At 38.5% G+C, this 14,649-nt stretch overlaps 2 protein-coding genes across 5 annotated transcripts; one reads left to right on the top strand and one right to left on the bottom strand.

Moving 5' to 3' along the window:
- The first annotated feature begins 1,795 nt into the window (after positions 1 to 1,795).
- LOC132117200 (S-phase kinase-associated protein 2-like) lies at positions 1,796 to 7,215 on the top strand. Of its 3 annotated transcripts, none has more exons than XM_059526316.1 (10): positions 1,796 to 1,936; positions 2,687 to 2,922; positions 3,932 to 4,043; positions 4,140 to 4,283; positions 4,388 to 4,522; positions 4,912 to 5,010; positions 5,751 to 5,878; positions 5,972 to 6,023; positions 6,115 to 6,222; positions 6,314 to 7,215. In XM_059526316.1, exons 1-10 carry the CDS (start codon positions 1,923 to 1,925, stop codon positions 6,513 to 6,515), a joined length of 1,230 nt encoding a protein of 409 aa, XP_059382299.1. In that variant the 5' UTR covers positions 1,796 to 1,922; the 3' UTR covers positions 6,516 to 7,215. The 3 variants fall into 3 exon arrangements, with proteins under 3 accessions (XP_059382299.1, XP_059382298.1, XP_059382300.1); XM_059526315.1 differs by having other exon boundaries at positions 3,929 to 4,043; XM_059526317.1 differs by lacking the exon at positions 1,796 to 1,936 and having other exon boundaries at positions 2,728 to 2,926.
- Positions 7,216 to 7,668: 453 nt separating this feature from the next.
- LOC132117199 (NAD kinase 2, mitochondrial-like) lies at positions 7,669 to 13,092 on the bottom strand. Of its 2 annotated transcripts, none has more exons than XM_059526312.1 (12): positions 12,179 to 13,092; positions 11,195 to 11,283; positions 11,010 to 11,098; positions 10,805 to 10,886; positions 10,644 to 10,727; positions 9,999 to 10,135; positions 9,284 to 9,371; positions 9,005 to 9,148; positions 8,871 to 8,926; positions 8,704 to 8,757; positions 8,241 to 8,364; positions 7,669 to 8,024 (listed from the first exon to the last, which is right to left on the bottom strand). In XM_059526312.1, exons 1-12 carry the CDS (start codon positions 12,416 to 12,418, stop codon positions 7,889 to 7,891), a joined length of 1,323 nt encoding a protein of 440 aa, XP_059382295.1. In that variant the 5' UTR covers positions 12,419 to 13,092; the 3' UTR covers positions 7,669 to 7,888. The 2 variants fall into 2 exon arrangements, with proteins under 2 accessions (XP_059382295.1, XP_059382297.1); XM_059526314.1 differs by having other exon boundaries at positions 9,005 to 9,100; positions 12,179 to 13,091.
- Between the last annotated feature and the right edge of the window lie 1,557 nt (positions 13,093 to 14,649).

The raw sequence follows: 14,649 nt of genomic DNA, 5'->3' as shown, positions 1-14,649 counted from the left end.
CCGTTCGATGAAGACCCTTTGAAGCGCTCCTCGAGCTCTGAAAACTGGATCGTGCATAGTGTCTGAGGAAGCGATTGGTGTTACAGTTCGCTCCAATGCTGTTCGAGGCGCTGTTTGCGGCGAAACAGTCAGGGTTTGAGCGTGGGGACTGCAATGAGAGTGTTGGATGCGCGAAAGCGGTCCAACAGCGCTCTCTAGCGGAGGGCACAGTCCCTGGCAGGCAGCGAAAAAATCAGGAGCTGCTGTTATGTGCCCGAGAACGAGAGGCCTTGGCCGTCGAACTCAGGTTCAACCTTTTTCGCTGGCGTTGTTGAGCCGGTGGAACAACCCTAGGGCCCCAGTCCTTGCGAGGGGGCGCCATAGGTGAAGGCTCTTCCCGAGAGGGCACTCGCTGGCGGTGAGAGGAGGTTGAGCGAGAACGCGCGGGCGCCTGACGGCGCTCAACCTCTCTGGGTCTGCGGGGAATCAGCTGGCGGAAAGCGGCTGATTGTTGTTTCGCTGCTGTGAACTTCTCCACCACTGAAGTGACCGCCTCTCCAAATAAACCGTCCTTAGACACAGGGGCATCCATGAGGAAAGATTTATCCTTTTCCTTTATATCGGTGAGATTAAGCCAGAGGTGGCGCTCAACCGTAATTAATCCAGCCATGGAACGGCCCACTGCTCGAGCAGTATGTTTGGTAGCACGAAGCGCCAAATCAGTTGCTCGCCGTAGTTCCTTGACCGCCTCAGGTGTAATGCCGTCCCCCTCGTCCAATCCTTTTAACAGCTCCGCTTGGTAGGCCTGAAGGACCGCCATGGAATGAAGCGAAGCAGCTGCTTGACCAGCGGCCATATAGGATTTTCCCACTAAAATAGACGTGACTCGACACGCCTTCGAGGGGAGGAGGGGGCGGGACTTCCACGCCGCGGCCGAATTAGGCGCAAGATGTTCGGCGAGAGTCTCCTCCATCGGCGGTATCGCTGTATAGCCGTGACTCGCCATGCCCGAAATGGTGGCGAAATCCGCGGCCGCAGCGTTCGTGATGCGCGCCGCAAACGGCTGTTTCCAGGACCTCGAAACCTCCTGGTGGAGGTCCGGGAAAAAGGGTAAAGGCCTCCGGGGCTGCGCAGGTGTCCGACTAGTTAGAAAACGGTCGTCCAGCTTCGAAGAAGGTTGGGCCTCGGCCTTCTCAACCTCCCATTCCAGCCCCAATGTACCCACTGCACGGGAAACCACATCCAACAGCTCACTGTAGGAGGGGGAAACATGCCTCTCCTGTCCACTAGGAGGGAGAGGGCTCGTGTCGGCCGCGAAGTCCTCGGACCCCGAGGCCGCAGTGGAAAGAACGTCGTCATCATGGCGGTCACAACCGAAGGAGATGGCACTACATGCCCCCGGTGTGGGCCGTAAATCCTCACAGGAAAAGACGACAGGTTCAAAAGTTTTCCTGTGTATTAGGGTAGGGGAGAGCGAGCGATGTGGAGAGTAATTTTCCATCGCTGAACTGTCCTCGAGCTCCATGTCACACGTGTCACCCCAAGCTATCACCTCGTGCGGTGCCTCGGCAGTCGCAGAAGTGGTGTGGCGGGGGTTAGACACGGCGACATCGGAGAACACATCTACCCTCGAGCGAAGGACCCTGAGTCGCAGGCCATCGCAATGGGGGCATGAAGAAAGGCCGCTAAGCACCTCCTGTGCGTGGTGTAAGCCTAGGCAGCATCGAAGTGACCTATGAAAGGGAAATGGGCTTCAATTGTCTCAATTGAGTTCCAATGGGGTCGCTGTGTCCATTTCTTTTACTGTCTATGCTCGCAGCAGGACAGCGCTCCAGAGGCAGGTTTAAATGCCCCGCCAGCCAGCTGCGCGCAGGACAGTGGAGCCTTGCTGTATCGGAAAGTTTAACAGAAGTGAATACTTCTAATAACTTTACAAAGTCAGGATGCCAGACGAAAGGTAATATGAAAACTAAGTATTATTTGCATTTTCCTGATATTTACTGACGTGACGTTGTTTCTGTGTAAGTTACTAACGTACCTTTGGATTCTCCCTCCATTCTCCCTCTTGGTGTGTTTTGCAAGTCTTGTAACTTGTTGGTGTTTTATAAAAACACCGTGCACAATAATGAAAGTAACCGTTATTTGTTAAAACACGACTTTAAATCTGTTGCGCAAAGATCTGCTGAACGCATTTTTTTAAAATGCATTTAACTTTAATGTGTGGATGGCGCGCGCCATCGTGTTGTGAAGCGCGAGGACGATTTTTCTCTAAAAATGTATTTATATAAGCAAATCTAAATTGTGCAAGTTCTTTAAATCTTTTGAATGGTTGCGTTAGTCAATATACCGTTTTGACTTTGGAAAATACAAGCTATTGTAGAGACTTTTTTTGGCATAGACATAACTCGCGACAAATGGCGGGCATCACTGATCTTGTGACGTGAGCTTGCAGTTTACAGTAACGTTATACAAGCAATAAAAACTTTTGTGATTGTGTTGATGTGTTTTTAGCCACTGCATATTGTGTAGTGAGAAGTTATGTTATTTATTTTTAAAATTGTTGTAGGTTGACCTTATGTAGTGAGGACTGTTTATAATTAGTTTTGGGAGATCGCGGTTATTGGTTTCTGCAGTTATTCCTCTATATATACTTAAAACAACACGAAATGGTAAGGTTGCATTATGTGTTTTTCTTGTTTTTATGTAGACCGTTTAAAGAACTGAGTGGGAATTTGGAGGGATCCCTGTGCAAGCCTCAGCGGAGTAAATGGAAAAGGCGGTCCTCCTGCATTGGGGGTCTAGACACAGAAAACACACCACACGGGCTCATCCAGCAGTGGTCACCTCCACACAAAAAGATCCTGACTTCTGCTAAAGGGAAAGAAAATGAGGAAAACATATTTGTTCTTGCCAGACGTCCCAGGAAAAGAAGAGATTCATCAGGTTTGTGACTGAGAAATTGAAACACATAAATCGTACTGTATTATATTTGGTACATGTATTTCTATCATGATCACAAACATGTTCTTAAACTCTTTTGGTTATTACATCATACTTTTGTAGATGTTAAAATGTGTACCTTCAGGTTGTCTTTTTGCTGTGAAATTTGGAAATTATTATTTATTACGTCAACTTAAAAAAAGATGGCAACATTTTCTAGTCTTACGCAACTTTGGTTTACTTATCCATACATGATAATTATTCAGAAATCTAATTTTAAAAAGGCAATATAATATGCATTAGGCTTTTGGGGATTGTTTATTTCTACATCTCTCAATTATAATTGCATTGTTTTGCATTATATTTTTTGCCCCCACAATAAAAACCACAGCGCTATGATCATAAAACTAAGCATTTAAATATCATCTTACTAAGACATATTATTGGAGGATATAAATGTTGTCACTATATTTATGTAAATAGTCTGTTGAAAAGATCTCAATGTAACACATAACTAACAGACTGACTTTAGCACCAAATTATCTCATTTTGTTTATTTAGGGCCTCTATATATAATTCAAGTCTTGAGATCCATATTTTAATTGTATTATACTGTATGAGTTGTAAAGGCCTGATGTATCAAATACTAATACGCGTAACAAAATACACACAACATTTTCTTTTACTGTTTTGTCCTAAGTTTCTGTGAATCTTTTCATTAAAATAGAGTTTTCTGATTGTTTCATATGCAGGTGTTTACAGGTTTAATGTATTAGTGTATATCTGATTGGAAACTTTTTTTATATGTGTGTAAGAGCTGTAAAGGTTAATGGGACATAGTTGCATAAACAAACAACTTATCAGTATCCTGTAAACTTCCATTTTGGGGGGCCACTTACAGTTTCTCCTCAAAAATTAGTTGTATTCTATTATTGTAATTGCTTATAAGATGTACATGGACTTGTATGGGCAGATTAGAGCCTAATTTGTTAACTTGTTCCTCCCTCAGCAGGCATGTGTTGGGACAGTCTGCCTGATGAGCTGTTGTTGGGAATCCTGTCTCGTCTCTCACTGCAAGATCTCCTCCGGACGTCACGTGTCTGCAAGCGCTGGCATCGTTTGGCGTAAGCTCTCTTTATACAATATTACAAAGTTGGAGTTTGGAAGACCACTGATCACCTGTGATGGAAATAATAAAAGTCAAAACTCTGCATTTGCAGGTTTGATGAGTCTCTGTGGCACAGTGTGGACCTGGTGGGAAAGGCTCAGTTAGACGCAGAGCTTGGGCAGGTTCTCTCAGCTGGTGCCTTGAGGTTGCGCTGTCCACACACATGCATCGCTCAACCCAGGTTTAAAAGTACACAGTGAGTAATTTGTGTTTTCACAGTGCCACAGTAAAGTCCTATTGTGTAAGTGCTGTTGTTGGTGCTGTCTTATGATTGTAAATGTTGTGCTTTTTGAATTACAGGAAACTTCGTGTCCAGCATCTGGATTTATCCAACTGCACAGTGGAGTCGTCTGTTCTCGAAGACATCCTGTCTCGCTGCAAACATCTACAGAATCTCAGTCTCGAAGGATTGGCACTCTCTGATAGCATCATTCAGTAAGTGATAGTCAAAAAGACATTTTACACACTACAACATAACTCGATTTTTTTTTTGTTAGTGGCACAAATTGACCAATCAAAATGGATTTTATTCACAACCAAACAGCATTTAGTTTTTGTGTTCGATGACAAAGAGAAAACTACTCTTGCTGTTGACAGTTTCTTTAGATCTTACTAGATTGTCTTTCAGGCTGTCATATATATTTCTATTTATGTATTTTATGTAGAAATAACACATTTTATATAGAAATAATTATTTTTTATATATTGTTATTAGCCACTTGTAGCATTCACATTCCTTCAGAATGTAAAACTGCAGATTTAACTATATCTTTTTTGAAAATGTAAATATGAAGACCTTGAACCTGTATTTTCCACTCTTGCAGTTCTCTGGTTCAAAATACTGAAATTGTCAGATTGAATTTGTGTGGCTGTTCTGGCTTCTCTCCTGAATCTCTGGCTGAGATGCTAAAATCTTGCACTCGGTAAGATTAACTTTCTATATATATATATAAAAAAAAAATGTGGTCCTGAGAAAAATCTTTCACTGTTTCTAGAGAAATAAGCAGCATGACAGTTTCAATGTTGAAAATAAGCAATGCACCAAATCAGCATATTTGAAGGATTTCTGAAAAATCACGACACTGAAGGCTAGTGTAATGTCCATAAAAAAATTTCAGGAAGTCAGTTCTTTTTTTTTTTTTTCTTTTACTGCATTTGATCAAATAAGCGCAACCTTGATAAGTATTCAAGACTTTCAAAAACACAATCTTAGCAACTTTTAAATGTTGGTGTACATTCAACAACAACTAATTTCTTAAATGTAATGCTTGATGAGCATGTGTTCATTATCAGAAATGTCAGAACTAGTTGTTTTTAAATACTGTGTAGACACAGTTATTTGATAGAGGGCACTTGCTGTGTACATTTCTTTTTAACTGTTATATTTTTTTATTTCTGCATGCAGTTACATGTTATTAATTTCTCTAAATGCATCCTACCTCTATTCTGGCAAAAGTGTTGTACAGTACAATATGTCTAATTGTATAAGGTCATGTTTACTATATTTGTGTATGGTACTGTTAAAATAACTAAGTCTGTGACTTGTCACAAGCATATCAATGCTCAGTTCCCCAGTGTAACGGAGGTAAGGTTTACCTCCATAGATCAAAGAAAATTGTTAATCATATGATGACACCCTTTAAAGTTTTATTTCTTTCCCCAGAATTGAAGAAATGAATGTGTCATGGTGTGACTTCAATAATCTCCATATTCAAGCTATTGTTAACAACATTCCCTCCAGCATCACTCAACTGAACATCAGTGGTTACAGACAAAACCTCACCATGGAAGGTAAGCAAAGCAAGGAATTCAGATTTATATAAATGCATTTGTAACCATTTCATGCACCAACAATTTCTTTTTCTTTTTTTGTGCGGGTTTCAGATGTTAAAGCTATAGTAAATAGATGTCCAAACCTCACAAATCTAGATTTGAGGTAAGTTCCTAACTGAAAAGATGACTGTGGATCAGATGCCCAATAGCAAACAGCAGGAAGTTCACCTTCATTTGTGTTTTTATCATTTCAGTGATAGCGTCCTTGTGACAGTGGACAGTTTCCCAGTCCTGCAGCAACTTTCCTCTTTGAGACATCTGGCACTGAGCCGCTGTTATCAGATCCACCCAGCTTCACTCATGTAAGAGAGCGGTGGAATTTAGAAAACACTTTTGATCTGTACACAGTGTCTGCTTACAAACCCTAAATATTCCTTCTCTTTTTCTCTACAGTGACTTTGAAAAGTTTCTAAATTTGCAGACCCTAGAGGTCTTTGGGCTTATACAGGACAGCTACCTGCCCATTCTTTGTAAAGGTCTACCGCACATACAGATCAACACACAGCCTTTCTCCACTGTGGCACGTCCCACCTCGGCATCAAGAAAGGATCGCACACTTTGGGGAATGCACTGCATCCTTGTGTACAAACATTGATGGTTTTTAATTCAGGATGATTACAGGGTAAACCAAATTGTAAAATAGTTTTTACATTAGTCCATATCTCTCTCAAGTGGACCCAATTAGAGTTATTTGTGATTTTAAAAACGTCTTTATTATCACTGGTAAGTCCTCGTTTTAAATTGTTACAGTTTCAATTTTGTGAAGAGGGCAAGTGTGTTGGAGGTCCTGACAATCTTGAATTGAGTGGCGTTCTAGTTACTTTGCAAAGATTACAAAATAAGAGATGAAGAGTGGACAGGCTGGTTAGTGGTATATTTTAACTTTAAATGTTTCGTACCAATAGCTAATAATTTTGAAAATGGTGAATTTAACTACGGTAAATGTTTGTGACTTCAGGTGCAATCTAGAATAATAATGGTGGGTTCTGTTTGTCATGCAAGATGTTTTCCTGCCATGATCAAGTACATTGCCAGTTTTACTATAGGATTATCAAAGTTTAGTAATAAGACAGTGGTTTTATGGTTATTTTATACTGTTCCCAAATAATTTTACCATACAGATGTATTAAACCAGGTGCTTTTAGAGCAGAGAAATTCATGTGAATCTCTTCCATTTTTCTGAGCAGTTTTAATATTGGAAAACTTGAATTTTGTACAACTTTGGTTGTTGCTAGACATGTATTTTAATGAATTGTATACATTGTCTGAATTGTAAATAAATGTATTGCATTTTATTTAAAGCCATCCCCGTGTGAGTTTTTCCCATTTCCATATTATATTTTAGATACTTTACATTGTGATGTTTATGATGTCACATAAAAAACATCCAAATAAGTGTAAATGTAAAAAAATAAAAATAGAGCGCAGACATTTTAAAGCACCAAGGGTCCTGAAAATGGTTTTCCAAATTTCTGGTGTTTTAAACCAGTGCTTGCATAATGCTTTGACCTGACAGAGTAGAGTTTGACTCCACATTCAAAATTTTGCCCTGTTGTGTACTTGAAATATTACGTATTTTCAGGTTGCAATTTCAAAAATGTTTGATTTCTACATTTACAAAATACTTATGTGCACATTTGTCACAACCGTATTCCAAAAAAGTTTGATTAAATGTGCTTAAACATGAATCTGCATCACATTTCTAGAACATTATACACCAACAGATGTGACGATATTATGCTGGTGTATCTGGGTGGGAAAAGTGTTTTAATGTTATTTCTGAAGGCTGCAAACTAGAGGGTCATTTAAGTAAGTTATATTGGTATATATACTAATATAACTGACTATAAATATACATTTCATCTGCAAACCCCGTCATCCCTTAAAACTCAGTTCTTAAAGTACCCACTGTCCCATCAAAGTCTGGCCTTAAAGACAATCATTCAGTCCTCAATAAATAAAGAGTTTTTAATCAAGAATGACTGTTCGCAACAGGTCCTCCTCATTTAAGCTGATTGTAGCAATGGCACCATCATTAAACTCGAAGGACGTCCCACCATCCACCACCATGCAGGCATCCCAACACCTTGAGCGGACACAAACCCTACCGAAAACAAGAGCATGAGCACTGCAGGTTTTCACAGCATTTTCATTAGCTTTCAGCCTTGTTTGGTCAAAAAAGTTAATGCATTAGACAGTAAGCAACAATGTTACAGTATTTATTATTAAAAATGTTCTTTTTTTTCATAGAAGACTAATATTGTATTAAATTATAAAATAATTTACTAAGACAGTTGTGAAGATGGAATTTAAAACTCACTTTTTGGCAAAACCTCTTTGTCTGCTATTGGAAAATACCCTGTTGACTATCGGCTCTCTTATACTGAAGTAAAGCTTGTCCTCCTCTGGGCTGAAGATCAGGGATTCGTTGTATGTTTCAGTCACTGAACACAAAATAGGGACCAATTATTTAAAATGCAGAATATTCATTTTATGAATTACAAAAATTACAGTCATTTTAAAATACAAATGATATATTTCAGCCACAAAACAGGAGCCAACTGTTTTAAACTGCAGATAAAAATAAAATAAAGGTTATTTTGAAATACAAATGATACGTTTCACTGAACATAAGGATAAGAAACACTTAAGAAACAAATCCCAGAATCTTAATTTTGTAAATTGAAAGGAAACAAAAAAGCCATTTGAAAATACTTTTGAGCTTATTTAAACTTGTACGAACACACACACACACACAAAAAAAGATTGTATTTTGAACTCACCACTCGCAATGAACTCCCGATTTAGAGGAACATCCAAACCGGTTTTTAATTTACCTAAGATACAGAAAAGATGAAGATTGTGCCTGTAGTAGCTGATGATTATAAACTGTTCTGTCATAGAACATAAGTAATGCAGAATGTTTACAAACTGATTTAGTGTTTCTAACCTATTCTAAGGACATCCTCCACTGCCTGCTCCACAAGCTTATTAATATTGTAGGACCTGGACAAAGGAACAAAAATGATTTGGTAATCTCTTGACATTTTTATGAGGTGTTGTAAGATCACTTCAGTAACTCACCAGGCTTTAGATCCAGTTCCAGTGCAAATGCTAAGGCCTGAGCTCTTCTGCTTCTCCCACGGCCCGTCGTCGATGGAGATTTCATAGTATGAAGCCCTATGAAGCGAGAGGGTAAGATGAGGTTTGAAGGATTTATACTTCAACCTGTGGCAAACAGAAATCCACAAGTAAGGGGAGATGGGGCGATGCATGGAGTGAAAAAGGACAAGTGGTTGATGAAATGTTCGAGGGGTGCGACTGGTCCCAAAATGTCACAGAATGGTGGGCAGGGGCATATACCTGGAGGACAGGGACTCCCCAATGAAGATCTCATTGAGCCCTCGGACAGGAAGCAGATGAGGCCTTTCAGGACTGTTATGTGTCATACCTGTCACAAAAACATGAGAGCATTGTTATTTTTCTGTAGAACACAAAGAATACACAAACTTTCTTAGAATGTAATCAAAGCTGTGTGCACTGTGCAATGTTACTGCCTTTAAAGGAACAGTTCCCCTCTAAAATAAAAGCAAAAAACGGTCATCATTTCCTCAGCCTCATGTCGTTTCAAACCTGTATGATTTTCTATCTTATGGTAAACATGAAAGAAGATATTTTGAAGAATGCTGGTAATAAAACAATTGATGGTCCTCTTTGACTTTCATAGTATATCTTTCACCACTATCAAAGTCAATGGGGACCAACAACTGTTTGGTTTTTAAAAATTCTTTAAAATATCTCATTTTAAATAAAACACCTAACCAGGAAAATGACTGCAGAATATATATAACATTTGTAAAACTGTTGATACATGCGATTTAATAAAACTATTATGAACAAATGCAGGTGCATTAAACACTCTAATTCTCATGATTGACATACAGTAATAAAATGAATTATTAAATCCATTTTTTTGCTGTGAAATATGACCTAGACATTTTTTGATATTATTTGTAAGACTCTGAAGTCAGAAGAGCAGCACAGAGGAAAGTTGTATTAAGACAGTAATGATGCGTACTGCTCTGAGTGTCTGTAGTGATGCGGTGCGCCTTCTTGTGCTGCTCCAGGCTCAGCTGCAGCTCATGCAGGTTCACTGGAGTCGGGTTGATCCCAGTGCCCTCCAAGTACATACGGATGCGCTGACGCCACTGCCACCTAGCAAATAGAGTAACTTTTTTTTTTAAAAAGACAAAGGAAAGACATAGGGATACATCATAGAACATTAAAATAAACATTTAATCAGTTTATAAAGTTGGCTGGGGTGGATTATATTTGTATGTCAGATACTAATCATCAGAATTAATGGATTTAATTCAGTTATATTCAACTATAATTTTAGTGGACAAATTTAATTGTTGATACACACACACAAAAATGTCCCAGGCCATGAATACGGGTTAATGAAGGATTTGGCTTTCTGAGCAGCCAAGCACCTCCCCCAAGAAGAAAACCAATCCTTGTCCCATAGGAAACAGCTATTAGCTAGTAATATTAACTTTCCAGTGGGGTACACAGTCTATATCAAACTTATTTTCTATAAGAAATGCTCACTTGAACTAGAACTTCTTTAACAAGAGGGAAAAGTACTTTTGCCGAGTATTTCTGCAAGAGAAGTGGAAGAAAACAACTGACTGCAAATTGGATAACTGCTGATTGTACAAACCTGAACTCACCCTTCCTGAGTTTCTGTAAGGCCTCTGAAAAGGCATGTGTATAGTGCACAGGTAAACACAGGTGACCCTCTGACCTACAAAAACACAGCTACATTATATATTTATAAAACAAACAGGAAACTTCAACTCATTATAGGATAGCTTTTATTACCTTTCCGGGTCTGTATTGACCCCAAATACAGGTTTGTTCTTATCATACACTTTACTGGCAACTAGCAGCATGGTGCCATCACCTATGACATAAACAAGGCTGTTTTGAATTGTACAAGAGAGAAAAGTAGTACATGAAATTTCTCATGTGTCAACCAGTGCCCAGTTGAAATTATCAAACCTAAAAAACAAATCCTGAGCTTTACCTCCAGCAGAGATGATGGCATCGGCCCATCGCACGGTGTCCACATCATACTCGCCTCTTTTGACAATGCGCACCTCAATTCCTTCTTTTCTTCGAAAATAAAAGAAGGGCAATTTTGAAAATTGTTTGAAAATTAATTCAAATCCTGTTTGAATTAGTTTCCATTTCTGATCATCATAATCTTACTGTAGGCTGTCCACAATCTGTCCAACATTGATGGTGTGTATATTGTGTCTCTCCAGAAGCCCACTGTAACTGGATCCTTTCAGGGCAAGCTGTGATGACAAGTAGAAGACAGATTAAATATCATAAATGGTGTAATGCTTCTTAAAAAAAAAAAAAAATTGTGTATATTGGGGTGTTAGTTGGATTTGGACTCTGGACTTGGCATTGTTGGTGACCTTTTAAATATTTAAACCTATTTTTCATGCTGCTGAATCAAACTGACAATAGTAGATAATGTGTATAATGAGTTATCTACTGTGAGCTATGAGGTTGTTAACTGATATTTGCTTTTGTTGAAGCCATCAGCCTGCCAAAATTGTGCCAAAATTACTCTTTAGTGCCTGTACACTCCCATGAAGCACAACAAATAATATATGCTGAATTTAGAAATGCATAAAAGTGTACTACTATTACTGTTTCTTCCATAAAAAGATGTTGTAAAAACAGCAAAAGTAGAACGCTAGTGGGCAGTTTTCATAAGCACTCAAACTACTTGACTACTGCAAAATATACATAATATGCATATAAAAATAAAGTCAATAGTTAAATATTTCTGCATCATTTTTAGTTTGATTGCTTTTGCAATGCTTAATAGTACTGTAGATTTTAATACTTTTTTGCTTCAAATCAGTCTGTAATGTGATTCACCTCGAAACTGGTTGCTTCATGGCATAAAACTCTTAAAAAAACACTTTTATTTATTTGTATTATTATTATTATTATTATTATTATTATTTGTAAATCCCTATGGGAAAATGAGCCGGATATTCCTAAACCAAGGCTTCTGGAATAGTGGGAGGGGTCAACTTTCAGTATGCAAATATTACAATAACATCACCGTCAGTGGATAGATTTTGTTTTTAGATTTAGTAACAAGATAAAACGGTGTATCTAATCAATGCACAGAGATTAACAGGTGTATTCACTTCACAAGTGTCTGCTTACCAGCTGTTTGAGATCCTCCTCTGACAGTCCCGCATAGCGATATCTCTGCTGCTCGAATTCATATCGTGTGGTTTTAGTCACAACAGCCACCTTCGCCGGTCTGAAGCCGCGTTCAGCTCGCGAGGAAACTTTACACACGGCGGTCTGATGAAAACACACACGACTACAACAGCTCCCAGTGAAACCCGCCACTAGTGGATTTCCATAGGAAAGAGATTTGCTTAAAGCTCGGGATAGCATATTACTACCGCAAAATAATATTGGAAAAATAACCGCAAACCAAAAAATTAATTACACCATGAAAAATGTCAGTCATTCGGGGCTTTAATCCTGTCCTGTCAAAACTACTAACTTACCGCGAGTAATTTATTAAAATGGTTTTACGGGCTTCAAAATGCTGCTGGTGCTAGGCAAAGTAAATAAAAGCAATGTGAAGTCTACTTAACACACAAGACTGGTTTAAATAAGGAGGTCGTAAGGTGTTAATGTAGTTGATGGAAGCAGAAGCATTCAGTGAGTGACCAATGGCAAAGCACCTAAGGCTGTGGTTCTGACTAACGTAAGCAGGTTACCACCCGCTGGTCTCGTAGTTTTGGAAGTGCAGGTCACATTTGCTGAAGTTTTCGTGAACGATGCCCTTAAGTGTATGTGAACAGCTAACAGTTAGCTGCTTACAGCTGTCAGTTTTAGCATGCCAAACTGGCCACCAACTCTACCTCTCCAAGCGCGGTGAGCGATCACATCCCCGTCTATATGAACGACAGAGAGCGCGAGTCTGAGCGATCTACGGAAACCTGACGTTTAACGTCTTCCCATATACAGAACTTCAAATCACAAACTTGAGGCTACTAAAAACATCAGATCCCACACTCACACGTGCCGCCATCTTTAAAGCACGTAGCGCTGACTCGGTGGGCGTGGCTTTGTATAGAGTTTTTGTAGTGTGCCCATTCTTTACTTGCGCCCAGTGTGAAGTTTAGACATCCTAGCTTTTACCCGTCTACCGTAAGGCTTCTAGAATCAGAAAACCATTTTACTGTAATACACCGTTCATTTCATAAAGTAATTCCAGTAGTTAAACCAGGGGCGTTGCTAGACCTAAAGCTCTACTGGGGCACAGGCCCCCATTACTTTTTCTATCACCTTTTTCTTGAAAGCCTGCTGTTTACAAGAAGTGTGCAACATAATGTACTGTACAAACTTGCATTTCTTAAACCAGTATTCCTACATTGCAACAATACTGAGGAAGGTAATTTATGTATTGAAAAATATTTATATCTTTAACATGAAAATTTAAATTTTTAAGGCATAGGCTACACAGGTTTTTATAAATATGTCCCTAAAAGGAAAATTGAGATTTTCTTGACCTACATGTGTGCATTTTAAGATGTTTTAAGGCTTATAAATTGGATAATAATATAGGTTTAAAATCAAGTTAGTGGGCAGTAGTAGCATAAATTATTTTTCAAGATAACAGATTCTTGAGCATGCGAATCAGATTAAATGTTGCAATGAATGATCCACGCTACAAACTGGAAATAGAGAAGATATAGTTTGTTTGTTTATTAATTTTATAAACTCAGTTATCCTTACCCTGGTTGCCTTCTGTAAAATCACGTCTCAAATGATTAAACGTGATAATTATTATTATTATTATTATTTATTTTTTTAATTCACACTGAATAGAAAGTAATCTTTTCCAATAACTTTAAACTGATATTTACATTTTATGGTCTTTTTTTTTACCTTTATAAAACAATTTTTTTTCTAAAAGAGTCCATTATTTTTTTATTCAAATTCTTACTTAATCAGTGAATTAGAATAATAAGACATTCGGGGCTGTTACCAAACAAATTAAATTAACACAGAAGCTGCATCTGAAGTGGCATTTAGATGTATACACACACCGTTTAATGCAAGACATTAATGGATTTTACCTGCAAATACAATTGCATAAATAATGTTTTGATATATAAAACATAAAACATTTATGCTGATATCTGAAATAATTAAAAACATGAAAATTATCGGGGGGAAAATTCGAAATGTGACAGTATGGCAGAAAATCACTGTTAAAAAGAAAGTCATTGCGATTGAAACGAATCATTTAAACAGTTGATTAATTCAGGAACGAAACACCGTCATGTTGCTCAAGTGCTGTGGCTGTGTTTGGAATATTTTTTTGTTGGCAAAATAGAGCCAATATGGTGTCTAAAACGTAAGTCTCAATGACGTATTGTTTATTGAGCTGTTGTAAAAAATAAACTGTAGGGATGTTTACTCCATAAACTTGTTAAAACAACAATTACGATATTATCGCAGATGATATATATCGCACACCCCTACCAGGGATCTTAGACCTTTATTCGCTCTTTTTTTCCCTCGAGAGACTGTTTGTGATCATTGAAAATTCTTGTTTGTCTAAAGGACGGGACATTTCTCATCCGTTAGTTAACTATTATTCTCATGCG

This window comes from Carassius carassius, chromosome 36 (assembly GCF_963082965.1).
Source record: "Carassius carassius chromosome 36, fCarCar2.1, whole genome shotgun sequence".
Lineage (NCBI taxonomy): Eukaryota > Metazoa > Chordata > Actinopteri > Cypriniformes > Cyprinidae > Carassius > Carassius carassius.
This window is presented reverse-complemented; position numbering and strand designations above follow the sequence as displayed.